The sequence below is a fragment of the Tupaia chinensis genome, unplaced genomic scaffold (genome assembly GCF_000334495.1).
Source record: "Tupaia chinensis unplaced genomic scaffold, TupChi_1.0 Scaffold149501_1, whole genome shotgun sequence".
Classification (NCBI taxonomy): domain Eukaryota; kingdom Metazoa; phylum Chordata; class Mammalia; order Scandentia; family Tupaiidae; genus Tupaia; species Tupaia belangeri.
In genome coordinates this window covers 3,272,556-3,292,168 of record NW_006209345.1, presented here as the reverse complement: position 1 = coordinate 3,292,168, position 19,613 = coordinate 3,272,556, and the positions used below count along the sequence as shown (strand labels likewise).

The following is a 19,613-nucleotide window of genomic DNA, read 5'->3' as shown; positions in this document are numbered from 1 at the left end:
CCCCCCCGTTTAATGCTGCTGTGTAGGGGAGCCTTGCAAATTGTATTCCTGTGGGAAGAAACAAGTTGTGGTCTCTCCACAAGGAACTGAAACCAACTCCCTTCGCTTAGGCCTAGGACAGTTGTAATGCGGAGATTAATGTTGAACATGACATGGAACCATTTGCCCGTCAGCAGACCGGTCCCAAACTCAAGAATAACCTGATTTCTCAGAGAGCCTTTAACTTAACATATATTTTCTTTCTGTGATAAAGAAACTCAAGTTTGAGAATGAATTCTCATCTCTGCTCCTATCATCATTATTTAGTGTTGCAATCTGGTTCCTGAGGAGGAAGAGGAAGGCAGCCCTGGAGTGGTTTCTTTATAGTAATTTCTACAGAAGAGAGAGATGGAACCCGAAGAAGAAAGAATTCGTTACAGCCAGAGATTGGTTAGTATTTTCTTTCTCCTTTCACCTCCCCCTCCAGTTTTGAAGTAGAATAACTATTTTGTTTCCATTTGTGAACATACAGTGATTACAACTTTTCAGGTGTCTTTTCTGTGCACCAGAGGAGGGGGGAAGGTTATTAATATATCCCATCTGGTTTTTGGCCAAGTAATTTGAGCCTTAATATTTATCCTGCTTGGAAATAGAGTTAGATGTAGCATTTAAGTTTTATAGAAACCATTGTAAATCAAAGGATTTTGTGGATTACAACAAGATAAGGATTTCTAATTTTGTAATACTTGCATTGGAATAAATGTAATAGATTAAGTTAGATTAGAATGTAAATTTTAGGAGCAAACTGAGGAAAAAATAGGTCTATATATTTTTTTTTTTTTTAAGATTATGTTGTACTAGAATTTGTGACTTTGAGCTGTAGAGTAGAACCATTGGTTACTTTCTTTTTATTTTTGTAAATTAGTGCTTTGTTAGGTTTAGAGAATTGTTGGGGGGGTTAATTGAAGATAGGGAGAATACTGAATGCTAATAAAGTTCTTTATTTTGTCATTTGGGGGAAATTTATGGGATATATCTTGTTGAAAAATTTTTAGTCATGATTTTGAGGGAACTAACTTGTATGTGCATATGAATATGTGCTCCTTCAGGTCCTACTTTTTTCTCAGGGTTTCCCTTTTCCAGTTTAAGAATTTTGATTTTCTCTTAGTAAAAGAAAGCTTTATTAGTATTCTCACGTATTTATTTCAGAAATTTGAATTTGTGTTTGTAGAATGGGGTACAAGGAAAACCACAGAATTGTATGTAGTATGAGAAATTTGCTGAATTGAAAGGCCCAGAAGATTACTAATGGAATTTATGGTTGCTTTACTTGGCTCTACATTTTAGATTGAATTTGGAGGAAAAAAGAATGGTTCTCTAATCTGTTATTTTATGATTCCCACATTTTTTGAGGAAAGACCCCTTTATTTCTTAATGTGATTGGTAAAAGGGCTTGGTGTGTATTGGCAAGTACATCCAGCAGGCGTATGTTCTGATGAGCCTCATTTCAGAGATTTGCCTCTTGTCCTAAGTGTTAAGTTTATAATTCTTTAATTTTTAGTAGTAATGTACATCATTAGTAAAATTTTGTACATTGAAGATTTATTTTCATTTTGACATCCCTTGAATTAAACTCTTCTTTGGGAACAAAAAGAGAATGCTAACAAAACTCCCTTACTAGGTAGTTATTGCTATATGGAATTCACTTTTTTGATCACATCAAATTTTTTGTTGTGCTGTTAGGTAGATATCTAAGGGATTTAAAGGAAGAGCTTTCAGCAAGCAAAACTTTTATCTTTTTCTTTGTTTTTTTTTGGAGAGGTTTTTGCTATAGTGCACGTGCGCTCGCCAGAAAGACAGAGAGAGACAGAAGCGAAAAATCACCCCCCGGGGGAATGGCCATACCACACTCCCTTCTCCTCCATTCTTCTCTCGGGATCTTGGGCACACACGCACACGTGCCTGGCATGAGTTTAAGCCATCAGGTCTAGGACTTGAACCGCGGTCGACCACATGGGAGTCTAGCGACATAGCCATTACACCAACTACTGGTCCCTCTTTTTCTTTTTTTGGGAGATTTTTGCTATAGGGTGCATACGCTCATCAGAGAGACAGAGAGAGAGAGAGTGAGAAATCAACCCCCCAGGAGGATGGCCACACTGCAATCCTTTTTCCTCCATTCTCCTCTGGAGATTTTGAGCATACATGCACATGTGCTTGATGTGTTTCAAGCCACTGGGTCCGAGACTCGAACCGCCATTCACCACATGAGAGTATAGCATCTTAACCACTATGCCACCTGCTAGCCCCCAGCAAGCAAACTTTCTCACAGTAATTAAAAAAAAAAATTAATTATTTATTCATTCATTTATTTTAACTTGATCAGAGAGAGAGGGAAAGTGAAAAAGCAAGCCACCATGGCCAGGACTCAAACTGTGGTGGGCCATGTGGAAGTGTCCAGCGCCTTAACTGCCATGCCACTTGCTGGCCCCCATGTAATTTTTTTTTAAGAGAGATTTTATTTTTGTTATAGGATACATGCACTTGCCAGAGAGGGAGAGAGAGTGAGAAGTTAACTCCAGTGGGGATGGCCACACCACAATCCCTTCTCCATTCTCCTCTTGGGATTTTGGGCATGCGTGCATGCACACCTGCTTGGTGTGAGTTTTAAGCTGCCAGGTCTGGGACTCGAACTGTGGTCAGCTGTGTGGGAGTCCAGCACCTTAACCACTTGCTATCTGCTGGCCCCTTTCACAATAATTTTTTTTTTTTTTTGGAGAGGTTTTTCGCTGTAGGGTGTGTCCGCTCGCCAGACAGACAGACAGAGACAGAGGGACAGAAAGCGAGAAATCACCCCCCCAGAGGGGATGGTCATGCCGCAGTCCCTTCTCCTCCATTCTCCTCTTGGGATCTTGGGCACGCACGCTTTTTTTTTGGAGAGGTTTTTGCTATAGTGCACGTGCGCTCGCCAGAAAGACAGAGAGAGACAGAAGCGAAAAATCACCCCCCGGGGGAATGGCCATACCACACTCCCTTCTCCTCCATTCTTCTCTCGGGATCTTGGGCACACACGCACACGTGCCTGGCATGAGTTTAAGCCATCAGGTCTAGGACTTGAACCGCGGTCGACCACATGGGAGTCTAGCGACATAGCCATTACACCAACTACTGGTCCCTCTTTTTCTTTTTTTGGGAGATTTTTGCTATAGGGTGCATACGCTCATCAGAGAGACAGAGAGAGAGAGAGTGAGAAATCAACCCCCCAGGAGGATGGCCACACTGCAATCCTTTTTCCTCCATTCTCCTCTGGAGATTTTGAGCATACATGCACATGTGCTTGATGTGTTTCAAGCCACTGGGTCCGAGACTCGAACCGCCATTCACCACATGAGAGTATAGCATCTTAACCACTATGCCACCTGCTAGCCCCCAGCAAGCAAACTTTCTCACAGTAATTAAAAAAAAAAATTAATTATTTATTCATTCATTTATTTTAACTTGATCAGAGAGAGAGGGAAAGTGAAAAAGCAAGCCACCATGGCCAGGACTCAAACTGTGGTGGGCCATGTGGAAGTGTCCAGCGCCTTAACTGCCATGCCACTTGCTGGCCCCCATGTAATTTTTTTTTAAGAGAGATTTTATTTTTGTTATAGGATACATGCACTTGCCAGAGAGGGAGAGAGAGTGAGAAGTTAACTCCAGTGGGGATGGCCACACCACAATCCCTTCTCCATTCTCCTCTTGGGATTTTGGGCATGCGTGCATGCACACCTGCTTGGTGTGAGTTTTAAGCTGCCAGGTCTGGGACTCGAACTGTGGTCAGCTGTGTGGGAGTCCAGCACCTTAACCACTTGCTATCTGCTGGCCCCTTTCACAATAATTTTTTTTTTTTTTTGGAGAGGTTTTTCGCTGTAGGGTGTGTCCGCTCGCCAGACAGACAGACAGAGACAGAGGGACAGAAAGCGAGAAATCACCCCCCCAGAGGGGATGGTCATGCCGCAGTCCCTTCTCCTCCATTCTCCTCTTGGGATCTTGGGCACGCACGCACACGTGCCTGGCGTGAGTTTTAAGCCACTGGGTCCGGAATGCGAACCATGGTCGGCTACATGGGAGTCCAGTGACATAGCCATTTCGCTAACTGCTGGTTCCCCACAGTAATTAAAAAAAAATTTATTTTATTTAACTTTATTTATTTATTTATTTATTTATTTTAATTTGACCAGAGAGAGAGAGAGAGAGAGAGTGAGTGAGAGAGAAAGCAAGCCGCCAGATCTAGGACTTGAACCATGGTCGGCCATGTGGGAGTCCAGCACCCTTAACTACCATGCCAGTAATTTTATTTAATTAATTAATTTATTTAGAGGTTTCTGCTACAAGGTGCGTGTGATCGCCAGAAAGACAGAGAGAGACAGAGAGATAGAAAGTGAGAAATCACCCTCCAGGGAGGATAACCATGCCGCAATACCTTCTCCTCCATTCTCCTCTTGGGATCTTGTGTATGCACACACATGCACCCAGCATGAGTTTAAATCACCGGGTCTGGGACTCTGACCACGGTCGACTATATGGAGTCCAGCGACATAGCCATTTCACCAACTGTTGGTCCCTTTCACAGTAATTTTTTTTTTTTTTGAGAGATTTTCACTGTAGGGCGCGTGCGCTCGCCAGACAGACAGAGAGAGACATAGAGACAGAAAGCGAGAAATCACCCCCCAGGGGGGATGGTCACGCCGCAATCCCTTCTCCTCCATTCTCCTCTCGGGATCCTGGGCACGCACGCACACACGCCCGGCGTGAGTTTTTTTAAGCCACCGGGTCCGGGACACGAACCGCGGTCGACTATGTGGGAGTCCAGTGACATAGCCATTACGCTAACTGCTGGTTCCCCTTTCACAGTAATTTTTAACAAGTTTGGGAGGTATAGTGGTTTGAGGAATCCAAGCACTCTTTGACTTTTATTCTGTTAACAGTTTTCTTTCTTTTTTCAATTATTGAGGTGATTGTTACTTGTTGCACATTTTAACCCATTTCGTTATTTAGCGTTATTTTTTCTTTTGGCTAATGTGCTGCTGAAGTAGTATTGTAGATCAGGGTGCATCATATATGATGTTTTGGGGGAATTATAGAATTTTGAGTAATAATTTTGAAGCTTAGGGTGAGGTCTATTTTCTAAGATTAAGATTATATGACAAAATTATTTCTCAAGTATAAATCCCTTCCATAACATAACTTTTGATAGGGGAGCGTATTGGCAACTTATTTGAGTGACAATTGCCTATCAAGCTTTTAATGTCTCTAAAGTAGTGAGTGCTCATATTACAGGATTCTTAATTGATCAAGTTAGAGCTGATTTGAAGAGTTTTAGGACAAAAATAAATGCAGAGTGAGAAACTTAAATTAAAAGAAAGTAGTGAGAACCTTTTCACCTTCTGTTTTCAAAGAGTTACTTATGCTCATTTTTATAGTAAACTATCTAAAACTATCTAAGACCCGATGGCTTAAACTCATGCCAGGCACGTGTGCGTGCGTGCCCAAGATCCCGATATATATATTGACATTGTGTCTGTCTTTAAAGGATAAAACTTTGTTTTATAGTTCTTGGCCATGGATCATAAATGACAGGTTTATTAATTTGGTTTAGTGGTTAAAGTTTGTGTGGTTCCATGCAATATGTGTGTATATCACTAAATTGAATCACTTAGTAAATTGCATTATATATATATATATTTTTTTTTTTTTTAAAGAGATTTTTGTCATAGGGCGCATGCTCTTGCCAGAGAGAGGAGAGACAGAAAGTGAGAAATCACCCCCAGAGGAGAAGTCCACCCCGCAGTCCCGTCTCCATTCTCCTCACAGTATTTTGGGCATGCATACACACACGCCCGGCATGAGTTTTAAGCCACTGGGTCTGGGACTCCAACCATAGTCAACTGCATGAGAGTCCAGCAATGTAATCATTATACCATCCACTGCTTCCCATTTGTTTTTTCCAGCAGATGGCGTAATGGTTACTATGTCCCTAGACTCCCATGTAGTTGACTGCAGTTGGAATTAGACCCAGTGGCTTGAAACTCATGTCAGGCGTGTGTGCATGATCAAAATCTGGGAGGAGAATGGAGAATGGATGGATTGTGGCGTGGCCATCTCCCCTGGGGTTGATTTCTCACTTTCTGTCTCTTGTCTCTCTGGCAAGTGCCTTATAACAGAAGTCTCTTCTTTAAAAACAAAAAAAGTTTTTGCTATAGGGCATGTGCACTCACAAGAGAGAAAGAGAAGGTGAGAAATCATCCCCCAGTAGGAGATGACCACAGTCCCTTCTCTTCCACACTCCTCTGGGGATTTTGGGCTTGTGTGCACATATACCCAGTGTGATTCTCAAGTTACTAGGTCCAGGAAGTGAACCGTGAAGTTGGCTGTGTGGGATCCAGTGACTTAACCTCCATGCCACCTGCTGGCCCACAGTAGAGTCTTACTGTTACTTTCATGTTGTTTTAGGATACAAAACCCGAGGGACCAGCAGTTGGTGTAATGGCTATGTCTCTGGACTCCCATGTAGTCGGCTGGAGTTTGAGTCTCAGACCTGGTGACTTAAACTCACACTGGGCGTGTGTGCGTGCGTGCCCAAGATCCTGAGAGGAGAATGGAGGAGAAGGGATTGCAGCATGGCCATCCCCCTGGGGGGTGATTTCTTGCTTTCTGTCTCTCTCTCTTTCTGGCGGGTGCGTGCCTATAGCAAAAACCTCAAAAAACAAAACAAAAACCTGAATGGTCATTCCTCTGTAACAAACCTTCAAAATAGCCTTGGGAGATAAAACAGTACCAGTTTTAAAAGTATAAGTCCAAATTAGTTTTGGGACAAAAATATCTTGTTAGGACACTTTACGTATCTTTAAAAAAAGTTGTGTTCTTACTAATAAGAACTTCATGTTTGAATAGCTCTTTTGAATACATTATTTTTCTTCAGAGAGATTTTTGCTATAGGGCACGTGCCCTCTGATGAGCACCCGCAATTCCTTCTTCTCCAGTCCTTTTTCGGGATTTTGGCTTGCACACACACTCACCTGTTGTGAGTTTTAAGCCACCAGGGCTGAACCTGCTGTTGACTATGTGGGAGTCCAGTGATGTAGCCATTATGCCATCTGGTGGTCTCCTTGAATACATTTTTTAAATATAGCTATTTTTTAAAAAATTATTTTTCTAACTTTATTATTATTTTCCAGTTGTATCAAAGAGAGAGGGTAAGGGAGAGAGAGAGAAAGTGAGAAAGCAAGCCACCAGGTCCAGGACTTGAACCATGGTCGGCCATGTGGGAGTCCAGTGCCTTTAACCACCATGCCAGCTGCCGGCCCCTCTAATATAGCTATTTTAAGATGAATTTAGGTAAAACAATTTTTTTCCGAAGAACCTTACTTATTCTTATTTTTTAATTTGCTGTAGGGCACCAGAGATAGACATAGACAGGGAGAGAGAAAGTAGAAAGCAAGCTGCAAGGTCTGGGATTCTAAAAGCTGTTGGCCGTGTGGGAGTTCAGCACTTTAACCACCACATCTCCGTTTGGCTCTGGTAAAGTAAATTTTGATAGTTTATATCATCTTTGTGAAGTATTTTTTAAGAGAGGTTTTTGCTATAGGGTGCATGCGCTCACCAGAAAGACAGAGACAGAAAGTGAGAAATCACCCCCTAGGGGAGATGGCCTCACTGCAATCCCTTCTCCATTCTCCTCTCAGGATCTTGGGCACGCACATACACATGCCCAGTATGCATGTAAGCCACTGGATCCAGGACTTGAACCATGGTTGACTACATGGGAGTCCAGCGACATAGCCATTACGGTGCCAACTGCTGGTCCCGTGAAGTTGTTTTTAAACAATCAGAATTCTAGTTTTAGTGGGACCAGCAGGTGAAATTTAAATAAATAAATAAATAAATATATAAATAAAGTTAAATTTATAAAACATTGCCTTTTGGGCCAGCAGGCAGTGTATTGGTTAAGGCACTGGCCTCCCACATGGCCGGGCACAGTTCGAGTCTGGACCCAGCAGTGTGAAACTCATGCTTGGGACATGTAGGTGCCCAGAATCTCAAGAGGAGAATAAGGAGAAGAGATTGCAGTGTGGCCATGCCCCATGGGGCAGGTGATTTTTCACTTTCTCTCTGTCCCTGTGTTTTCAGGATGAGTGCAAGCAGCTATAGCAAAAATCTCTTTAAAAAATAGTCTTTTATCCAACTTTATTATTTAACTGCTACATGTGGATAAGAATTATACCTTTGAATGTGTTATGTATGTGTAAATTTGGGCCATAAGCTCTGCTTTCTGGAACTAGAATACTTAATTTTGTGGTGTTGTCATAGAATGGCTAGGAAATGTTGGTGTTGGGCTCTTTTTTTTTTTTTTTTTTTAGAATCATTTATTGGGAACCAGCAGTTAGCATAATGGCTATGTCGCTGGACTCCCACGTAGTCAATTGCGGTTTGAGTCCCGGACCCGGTGGCTTGAACTCACACTGGGCCCATGTGCCTGCGTGTCCAAGATCGCGAAAGGAGAACGGAGAAGGGATTGCGGCATGGCCATCCCCCGGGGGGGGGGGTGATTTCCTGCTTTCTGTCTCTCTGTCTGTCTGGCAAGCGCATGCGTCCTATAGCAAAAAACCTCTCCAAAAAAAGGAAAAAAAAGGAATCATTTATATAATTTTATTTATTCGTTTATTTATTTTAATTTGACCAGAGAGATGGGGGGAGGGCAGGGAGTGAGAAAGCAAGCCACCAGATCTGGGACTTTACTGTGGTCCATCCGTTCCCATGTGAGAGTATCAAGTGCCTTAACCACCAAGCCACCTGCTGGCCCCAAGTATTCAGCTTCTCTTAAGCAAGATTTAGGTTTTGTTTTGTTTTGTTCTTAAAAGGAAAATATTAGTCTTTTTGTATGTAGGTTCCTAGAACAAGCCAGATTTCTAAAGCAAGTTTATACCTGAGGCAGTACTAAAGTAGAAGGGATAGAAGTTTCATTTTAGTGGTGATATGGTATTTGGTTATCCTGAGGTAAAGATGATTTATTTCTATGTTGCTAGTAAGTTTAGATGTAGGGTCAAGGATGGAACTATTTTTCCTACATTTGGTTTCAGGAGCCAAAATATTGGAGTCATTTTGAGTTTTTGTTACTTTCTGTGTGTGTGTGTGTGCTTTAAGAGATTTTTGCTGTTGGGCGCATGTGCTTGCTGGGGAGACAGAGAGAGAAAGTGAAAAATCACCCCCAGGGAGATGGCCATGCTACAATCCCTTCTTCTCCATTCTCTTGGGATTTTCGGCATACACACATGCACACTGGAATGAGTTTTAAGCTGCTGGGTCTGGGACTCTAACAGCAGTCGACTACATGAGAGTCCAGCGGCATAACCATTACTCCATCTGCTGATCCCTCTCCATATATATTTAAGCGTTCAGTCACAGAGAATGTTCAGCATACTATTCATGTATCTGACTCTAAAATACCATGCTGGCAGGTAGCATGGTGGTTAAGGGCACTGGACTCCCACATGGCTGACTGCCATTTGAGTTCTGGACCTGGCTGCTTGCTTTCTCACTTTCTCTCTGTCTCTGTCTCTCACACACTCTGTCCCTCTCTGGTCAAATTAAATAAAGTTAAATAAAGTAATTCTTTAAAAAAATTAGTTAAATCTATATCATTGTAATTAGTGAATCTTTTTTTTTTTTTTTGGAGAGATTTTCACTGTAGGGCGCGTGCGCTCGCCAGACAGACAGAGAGAGACATAGAGACAGAAAGCGAGAAATCACCCCCCAGGGGGGATGGTCACGCCGCAATCCCTTCTCCTCCATTCTCCTCTCGGGATCTTGGGCACGCACGCACACGCGCCCAGCGTGAGTTTTAAGCCACCGGGTCCGGGACACGAACCGCGGTCGACTACGTGGGAGTCCAGCGACATAGCCATTACGCTAACTGCTGGTTCCCTAATTGGTGAATCTTTAGGTTCTTGAAAGCAATACTGCATAATCTTTATTATTGCCTAGAAAAATAAAAGGTAAAATAATATCTATCTAAAGTAAATGAGAAATATGCCCTTCTCTCTCTCTCTCTCTGTTTTTTTGTTTGTTTGTTTGTTTTTTGTTTTTTTGGGTTTTTTTTGAGAGATTTTTTGCTATAAGGTGTCTGTGCTTGCCAGAGGTAGGTAGAGAGAAATCACCCCCCATGGGAGATGGCCATGCCATAATCCCTTTTCCTCCATTCTCCTCGAGATTTTGGACACACACACGTGCGTGCGCGCGCCCTATCTGCTGCTCTGTTAATCATTTATCTTTTAAAAGGAATTAGGTGTACTGAAGCCCTGGTAATAGTTTTACCTTTCCTTAAGTTATCCTTGAAATTATCTTCCCAAATTCAGCAGCAATTACCTGATTTTCCTTTTTATAAACATTACCATTTTGAATGACTGCAGTCTAAGGTCTTTCTGACCAAGAATAGACTAAGTAAATATTTATTTTAAGTCATTTTTTTCCTGTGGCATGAAAATACATTGTTTGGGGACCAGCAGTTGGCATAATGGCTATGTCACTGGACTGCCACGTAGTCGAATGTGGTTCGAGTCCCGGACCTGGTGGCTTAAACTCACACCAGGTGCATGTGCGTGTGTGCCCGAGATCTCGAGAGGAAAATGGAGAAATCACCCCTCAGGGGTGATTTCTCGCTTTCTGTCTCTCTGTCTTTCTCTTTCTGGCGAGTGCATGTGGCCTATAGCAAAAAAACTCTCAAAAAAAGAAAGAAAGAAAGAAAGGAAGAAAGAAAAATACATTGTTTGCATTTAGAGAAATATTACAGGTAATCTAAATTAACTTGTTGATATCACTTATTTATAATTATTTCATAAGATTTAGTGTTCAGTCTGTGTTGGCAGAGAAATACACTGTTCTGATTGTCACAGCTTCTGTCCTGATGATGTAGGAAAAACTTGTTGCCCATTTTTGGAAGACTCAAACTACAGATAATGAGGGAGCTAAATCTTTATTTTTATGGATCAATTTTCTACAATAAGCTTTATTTTAGGCACTGAGAATAAGAACTGTATTTAAGCCCTATCACTTTCTCTTGTTTTATTTTGGTGAACGCTTAATCACTTCTGTGATTAAGTTTGTACATAGTTGTCCACTAGAATGTAAACTCCTTTTTTTTTTTTTTTAAAGAATTGTTTATTTTAAATTTTATTTATTCATTTATTTATTCTAATTTGACCAGAGAGAGAGAGAGAGAGAGAGAGAAAGATTAAGCAAGCCACCAGGTCCAGGACTCAAATTGGGACATAAATTGTTGTCGACCATGTGGGAGTGTCCAGCACCCCAACCACTGTGCCACCTGCTGGTCCCAAGAATCTAAACTCCTTAAAACTTGGGACTTTGGTTTTGTTTATGCTTTATGGGATGCTTCAAATGGTGCCTTACGCATGGCAATTTCTCAGTAGCTATTTGTTGGTATCGTTGAAAACTATGATATATTTTTTTTTGCTACCAGTTTTCTTGAGTGCTAGAAATAGTCCACTGGAATAGAGGAGAGATTAAAATACAGACATGAGCAAGATATCTGGGTGTTGGTTTTTACAGTATGTATTAAAACCCAGAAGGTTTAAACTATAACAAATACTTAGTCTTAGCACTCATGTCAGATGAATACTTTTAATGGTATTTGGGCCATTAAAACAAATAAGAAAATGTCTAGTTGACTTTAAGAGTTCAGTCTGAGGATCAGGAGATAGCGTAATGGTTACATTGCTGGACTCTCACATGGCCGACTGCAGTTCAAGTCTCGAACCCGGTAGCTTGAAACTCAAGGTGGGTGTGTGTGCATGCATGCCCAGAATTCAGAGAGGAGAAGGGATTGAGGCGTAACCATCCTTCTGAGGGGTGATTTCTCGCTTTTTCTGTTTGTCTCTCTCTCCAGCGAGCACACGCACCCTATAGCAAAAAAACAACTGTCCAAAAGAAAAAAGAAAAGGTTCAGTCTGAGTTGAATTTTTGAACTAACTACTTCTACCTCTAGTCCTATTCGAAATCCTGTACATCAAGGTTTTTGCTGAGGTTTAGGGAGCCTTAAAGCTATTAAGTTGCAAGCAATGATATTTGTGTTGTTCTTAGGTTTGGTTTTGGGTTTTGGCTATTAAGTCAGGGAATTAATGTGTTTATTGTGTATCATGCAGAGAGACATTCTTTTTTTTTTTTTTTTTTAAGAATTATTTAACTTGGTGAAGCGGGGAGATTAATGTCTCTGTACTGACTGACATGCATGGCATTCCCTTTTGCAAAAGCAATGTAATACAATGTAAAGTTATATTTAATCCAATGTAATATAAAGAAGATTATGATGATAATAAAAATTAATTAATTAATTAATTAAAAAAAAAGAATTATTTAACTTGGGACCAGCAGGTGCATGGTGGTTAAGGTGCTGGACAATCTCACATGGCTGACCATGTCCTGGACCTGGTGGCTTGCTTTCTCACTTCCCCTCTTTCTCTCTCCATCTCTGTGTCTCCCTCTGTCAAGTTAAAAATAAATGAATGAATAAATAAAATTTAATAAAAATAATTATTTAACTTTATTTATTTAAAGAGTTATTTATTTAAATTTTTATTTATGTATTAATTTTTCTTTCTTTCTTTCTTTCTTTTTTTTTTGGAGCGGTTTTTGCTATAGAGCGGTTGCAATCGGCACTAGAGAGAGAGAGACAGAGAGACAGAAAGTGAGAAATGACCCCCCACCCAGGGGGGGGAATGGCCATGCCGCAGTTCCTTCTCCATTCTTGGGATCTTGGGCACACATGCACATCTGCCCAGCCTAAATTTAAGCCACTGGGTCTGGGACTCGAACTGTGGTAGACTACATGGGAGTCCAGCGACATAGCCATTACACTAACTGCTGGTCCCATATTCATTTATTTTAATTTGGCCAGAGAGAAACAGAGAGAGACAGAGAAAGGGAAAGTGAGAAAGCAAGCTGCCAGGTCCAGGACTCAGACTGTAGTCATCCATATAGTAGTCCAGCACCTCAACCACTATCCCACCTACTGGTCCCTAACTATTTATTTTAATTTGAACAGAGAAGGACAGAGTTGGTGGAGGGGGAGTGTTGAGAAAGTAAGTTTCTAGGTCCAGGGCTCTAACTGCAGTTGTCCATGTGGGAGTCCAGTGCCCTTAACCAGCATGCCACCTGCTGGCCCCAAGGACATACACTTTTAATGTCCTTTTATATTTTTCTTCCTTGAAAATCGGATATCCTCAATCAGGAATTTTCTGTTTATCTCATTTTACAGTAATACTTTATTCTGTAGTATATATTTACAATATATTTTGTATTCATTGAGCATTTATTATGTGTCAAGTGCTTAACTAGATTCTTTCATATATGTTACCTTATTTAGTTCTAAAAAATAACTCTCTAAGGTAATAGTATAGTTTTCTTTTTAAATTTATTTATTTCTTCAGAGAGAGAGAAAGACAGAGAGACATGGTCATCTCCATATAGGGTTTTCACACCATAAATCATCTCTAGTCTTAACTAGCTCAGATTAAAGGGAAGCATGTGCATATCATAGGAGGTCCTCAAAAACAACTGAGGACTCCCCCATGTGGGTCCAGTTGTGTTATCTTTGCACAATTGCCTGACCAGGATGGTGTAGTTTTAAACTTTAAATTTTTTATTATGGAAATGAAGGCTCAGGGAAGGCCATGACTTGCCCAAGAATGCAAAGAGGTAAGGGGAGGAACCAAAACTTGAACTCAGGTCCCCTAACTCCAAAACCCATGTTTATTCTCTCATACCATCCTCTCTCTAGTGGTATATTCCTCCCTCCCTCCCTCCCTTCCTTCCTTCCTTTCTTTTAATGCCAGAGAGAGTGTGTGCCTGCCCAGGTTTAGAGGGGGGAGAGAGAGAGAGAGACAGGAACCCCCCTCCCCCCAGCCCAGTGGGTCATGGTCACACCATAATTCGTTTTCCTCCATTTCTCCATCTCATCACATACATTGGGACATGCTTGCACACACATACATGCATGTTTTACATGCTGCCAGGGCAGGATTCAAACCATGGTCAGCCATGTGGGATCTGGCTCAGTATATAGCACTTAATTACTGTGCTACAAGGCCAGTCCTCCTGGGTTGTATTTTATTATAGAAAACAGGTGATAGACACAGTGTAAGTTGTAGACTGAGTACTTTTTTTTTTCTTTGAGGCTTTTATATTTTCTCCGCTAAGATGTGTCTGCTTAACATCCTGAGATAGCCACAGATAACAGCCAATATTTGAACATATTTTTTAGAAATTAGCACATTCTTTTGTGAACTTTGAACATACCATACTGATGTATTAAAACAGCATTATTATGTAGTTTGTGTGTATGTCAAGTCTTTTATTTATGCATGTCACTCATATGTTTGTTTTCTGTTTTAAATTTTAGGTTCTTGGGGGTTTTCTCTATCTGTGAGTTCTTGGTAAAAACTTAAACCCTAAAGATAAAAGGCAGCAAAATAGTGACCAAACGAATGGTTTTGGCAAATACAGTGGTGAAGGCCTCTTTCAGGTAGGTAGAGAGGAGGGAAGAGGGTGTCCTTTTAGGTGGTAAAGATAGCATAAATTTTACCATGGAAATCGAAGCCTATAAGACTGTTCTGTGGATATCTGACGGATAAGTAGGACTGAAGTAGCTGGTTTGTTTTGGGAGGTACTGTTGATAATTTTGGGAATATTTTATTTTTAATTATATTTTTAAAGTTTTTTTTTTTTTTTTTTTACTATGGGATATGTGCGCTCACCAGAGAAACACAGAGAGAGGGAAGAGAAATCACCCTGGGTAGAGGGGTTGCCACACCCCAGTTCCTTCTCCTCCATTCTTCTCAGGACTTTGAGCACACACAGACTTGTGCCCATTGTGATTTTTTTGGGGGGGAGGATAACATCAAGTATTTTATTTTATTTTATTTTTTATTTCAATTTATTTATTTGCATTCATTCACTGGCCCATTGTGATTTTTAAGCTATCAGGTCTAGGACTTGAAACATGATCGGCTATATGGGAGTCCAGCACTTTAACCAATTTGCCACCTGTTGCCCCATTTTAAATATTGAAAGCCTGGTATGGACAATAGAGAGCCATTCGAAATGATTTTTATTTTTAAGAAATTTATTTAAAACTTTGCTATGGTATGTGCACTCGTTAGAGAGAAAGAGAGATGGTAAGTGAGAAAGCACCTCCTGGAGGGATGGCCATGCCATAATCCCTTCTCTATTCTCCCCTTAAGATTTTGGGTATGCATGCACATGAGGCTGGCATGTTGTTCAAGCTGTATAGTACTCAAACCTCACAGTTGGTCTTGTAGGATTCAGCCATTTTAACCACCTTGCCACCTGGCTGGCCCAATTTGTAGTTTGTTTCTAATAGAACAATGATTCGGTTAAAGCAATTTTTTTTTTAAAGAGAGATTTTTACTATGTACTCACTGGAGAGAAAAAGTGAGACAGAGCAAAAAATCACACACCCCTATCCACCATCCCATGGGTGAATGGCCACACCACAGTCTCTTCTCAGTTTTCCTCTTGGGATTTTTGGTATGCACAAAAACGTACCAGCGTGAGTTTCAAGCTACCGGGTCTGGGACTCAAACCGTGGTCAGCCATATGAGAGTCCAGTGGCATAACCATCTGCTGGTCCTTTTATTTTATTTTATTTTTTTTAATGCCAGAGGGTACATGAATATGCCAGAGAGAGAGAAAGCATCTCCTAGTGTGATCTGGTCAGGCTGCAGTCCCCTTTCCTCCATTCTTCTTTTGTGTCAGCATCCTGGGTACTTGTGCACATGCATCTGGTGTATTTTTCAAGCTTCCTGGGCTGGAACTTAACCCTGGGTTGGCCACATGAGATCTAGCTCCCTTCATGTAGTACTTAACCACTGTGCTCTAGAGCCAGCCCCAAAGTGATGTTTTAGGAGTAATGTATGTACATTTTCAGGTCAGGAAGATATTTAGAAAAATACTGAAACTAGTTACCCTTTGAGGAAATAGGTATCTGAACTCTTAAGGCAGTGGTTCTCAAAGTATGGGCCCCTCATCAACAACATCAACATTATCTGGATATCTGGGAACATATTTGGAGTACATTTTTTTTTTTTTTTTGGAGGTTTTTGCTATGGGGTTTGTGCGCTCGCCAGAAAGACAAGAGACACAGAGAGAGAAAGCGAGAAATCACCCCCCGGGTTGGCCATATCACAATCCCTTCTCCTCCATTCTCCTCTCAGGATTTTGAGCATGCACGCACATGTGTCCAGTGTGAGTTTAAGCCACTGGATTCAGGACTCAAACCACGGGTGACTACATGGGAGTCCCGTAACGTAGCCATTACGCCAACTGCTGGTCCCTCATAGTTCATATTCTTGGACCTTACCCTAAAATTACTGAATCAAAACTCTGGGGTTGGGGCCCAGCAATCTATGTTTAACAAACAGATGATTATGTTTTATGTAGAGTTTGACAACTACTGGTCTAGAATATAGATATTAGAAATAAAAAGGAGAGGCAAGCAGGTGGTGCAGTGTTTTAGACTCTGGACTCCCACATGACCAAACCGGTTACTAACTGGCAGCTTGAAATCCCACATGTTGGGACCAGCAGATGGCATAATGGCTATGTCGCTGTACTCCCATGTAGTCAACCGCGATTTGAGTCCTGGACCCGGTGACCTAAACTCACAGCAGGCGCTTGTGGGTGCATGCCCAAGATCCTGAGAGGAGAATGGAAGAGAAGGGATTGTGGCATGGCCAAGGGGGGTGATTTATCACTTTCTGTTTCTCTGTCCCTGTCTTTCTGGAGAGTGCATGTACCCTATAGCAAAACCCTCTCCAAAAAAAGAAAAGAAAAGGAAAGAAAATCACACACACATGTGTGTATGTCCCTAAAATTCCAAGAGGAAAATGGAATACAAGGGATTGCAGTGTGGCCATAGGCCCAAGGGATTTCTCACTTTATTTCTCACTGTCTCTCTTTCCAAGATGTCCCCATGTCCTATGACAAAAACCTTAGAAAGGAAAAGGAAAGGAAAGAAAAGAAGAGAAAAGAAAAGAAAAGGAAGAGATAGAGGCAAAGAAACCTTGGCAGTGAAGGACTGACAAAACTTGGTGACTGATGGTTAGTTAGCAGCATGTTATGATAGGAAAGATGGCTGAATTTGGGATCATGAGCCTTGAGTTCTAGTGTCAGTTCTGTTACCAAATGGTTTTGAGCAGAACCAATATATCAGTAAGAAAGTTGGCTCTGATCATTTTCTGAGTATTTTGGAGGCAAAGGCAAATAAAAATTGAACTGAGATTAAGCCTGTTACCAGAAGACCAGAGGGAAGGACTCTATTTTTTTTTTTTAACTTTTTTTTTTGAGAATTATTTAATTTTACCCATTCATTTATCTTTTTTTTGGCGGGGGGGGAGGTTTTTGCTATAGGGCACGTGTGCTCACCAGAAAGACAGAGGGAGACAGACGGACAGAAAGTGAGAAATCACCCCCCAGGGTGATGGTCATTCCGTAGTCCCTTCTCCTCCATTCTCCTCTCGGTATCTTGGGCATGCATGCACATGCACCCGGCATGAGTTTAAGCCACCAGGTCCAGGACTCAAACCGCGGTTGACTACATGGGAGTCCAGCAACATAACCATTACTTCATCTGCTGGTCCCTCATTCATTTGTCTTAATTTTACCAGAGAAGAACACACAGAGAAGGAAAGTGAGGAAGGAAGCTACTAAGTCTAGGACTCAAACTGGTCAGCATGTGGGAGTGTCCAGCGCCTTAACCACCACGCCACCTGCTGGTCCCCTAGAGGGAAGACTTTTGAAAGGGAGAGGAGAGAATGTAAATGGACATTTTAGACAGTTGGAGATGTTAGTAGATTTATTTAAAGTTTGGGTCCTCAACTGGGGAGTGATTTTACCCTACAGGGGATATTTGGCAATATCTGGAGACATTTCTGCTTGTTAGACTGTGAGAATGATAGTGGTATTTAGTGAAAAGAGGCTTTGGGACACTGCTAAAACATCTTATAACTCATGGGACAGCCCCCTTAACGAAGAATTAACCAGCTTATAATTTTTTTTTTTTTTGGAGAGGTTTTCGCTATAGGGCGCATGCACTCGCCAGACAGACAGAGACAGACAGAGACAGAAAGCGAGAAATCACCCCCCAGGGAGGATGGTCACGCCACAATCCCTTCTCCTCCTTTCTCCTCTTGGGATCTTGGGCATGCACGCACATGCGCCCGACGTGAGTTCTAAGCCACCAGGTCCGGGATGCGAACTGTGGTCGACTACGTGGGAGTCCAGCGATGTAGCCATTACGCTAACTGCTGGTTCCCAAACTTATAATGTTAATAGTGCAAGGTTGACAAATCCTTTGTAAAAAGTAAAGCCCAGCTCAGTAGATAGGTTTTATTCAGTTATATGCTGTTCATCTTTTTTTAAAAAATTATTTTAATTTTATTATTATTTTTATTTTTTAATTTGACCAGAGGGTCAGTCATTAAGTCATAGCAAGATATTTTGCTATTCTATTCTCTTTTAAGTGTAGGAAAATGAGATTGAAGTGGTGGTGTTGATGTGAGCAAATATTGAAGTATTATGAATTGCCCTGTACCTGAAAATACTATGACCATTCCTGAGAAACTACCTTATGAGGGCCAACAGATGGCATGGAGTTTAAGGTGACTAGATTCCAAGTGGCTGATTGCACAGTTAAAGTCCTGGACCTGGCAGCCAGAAGAACACACTGGGTATATATGCAGGCATGCCCAAAATACTCAGAGGAGAAGGGATGGCAAATTTGCCATTTTCCTGGGGGGGGAGGTGCTGTCCCACTCTCCCTCCAGCAAGTGCATATGATTGCCCTATAGCAAAAATTAAAAAATTTTTAAAAAATTAAAAAACTATCTTATAAGCTCATGGTAATACTTGGTATGAATTTAAGGTACCCCCTGCCTTAGTTTCTCTTTAATCCCCTGGTTTGGGACCATCAGTTAGCGTAATGGCTATGTCGCTGGACTCCCACGTGGTCGACCGCGGTTCGAGTCCTGGACCCGGTGGCTTAAACTCATACCGGGCACGTGTGTGTGCGTGCCCAAGATCCTGAGAGGAGAGTAGAGGAGAAGGAATTGCGGCGTGGCCATCCTTCGGGGGGATGATTTCTCACTTTCTGTCTCTCTGTCTGTCTCTGTCTGTCTGGCGAGCGCATGCGCCCTATAGCAAAAACCTCTCAAAAAAAAAAAAAATCCCTGGTTCATAGAGATTAGGAACTTTTTTATGTCAGAGCAATGATATGGCTAACCCTTGTTTCTGTCAGTGATCGCAAAGAATGTGTATTTGTAAATGTAGTAATCACTTCATAGTGCCTTTATAGTTTTGAAAGTACTTCTCTGTCTCCTATGTCTTTTTTGGGGGGAGATTTTTGCTATAGGGTGTATGTACTTGCCAGAGAGAGAAAAATTGAAAAATCAACCCTTAGGGAGGGATGGTTATGCTGCAATCTCTTCTCCTCCATTCTCTTCTTGGGATTTTGGGCTCACATGCACATATCCCCAGAATGAGTTTCAAGCCACTAGGTCCAG

The 19,613-nt window shown here is 41.5% G+C and overlaps 1 protein-coding gene across 2 annotated transcripts in view; it reads left to right on the top strand.

Annotated features, from left to right (window-relative positions):
* Positions 1–19,613, top strand: part of KDM2A (lysine demethylase 2A) — a 153,117-nt gene that overhangs the window by 1,345 nt on the left and 132,159 nt on the right. The window contains exons 1-2 of one of the 2 annotated variants that reach the window (XM_006171304.3): positions 344–429; positions 14,435–14,557. Coding sequence is in view for 1 of the 2 variants with exons in the window: in XM_006171303.3 (XP_006171365.1) it covers positions 388–429 (42 nt within the window). In the remaining variant the exon portion in view is untranslated. Of the gene's footprint in view, positions 1–306; positions 430–14,434; positions 14,558–19,613 lie in introns of those variants that run through there. The other variant, XM_006171303.3, reaches the window with a different exon arrangement.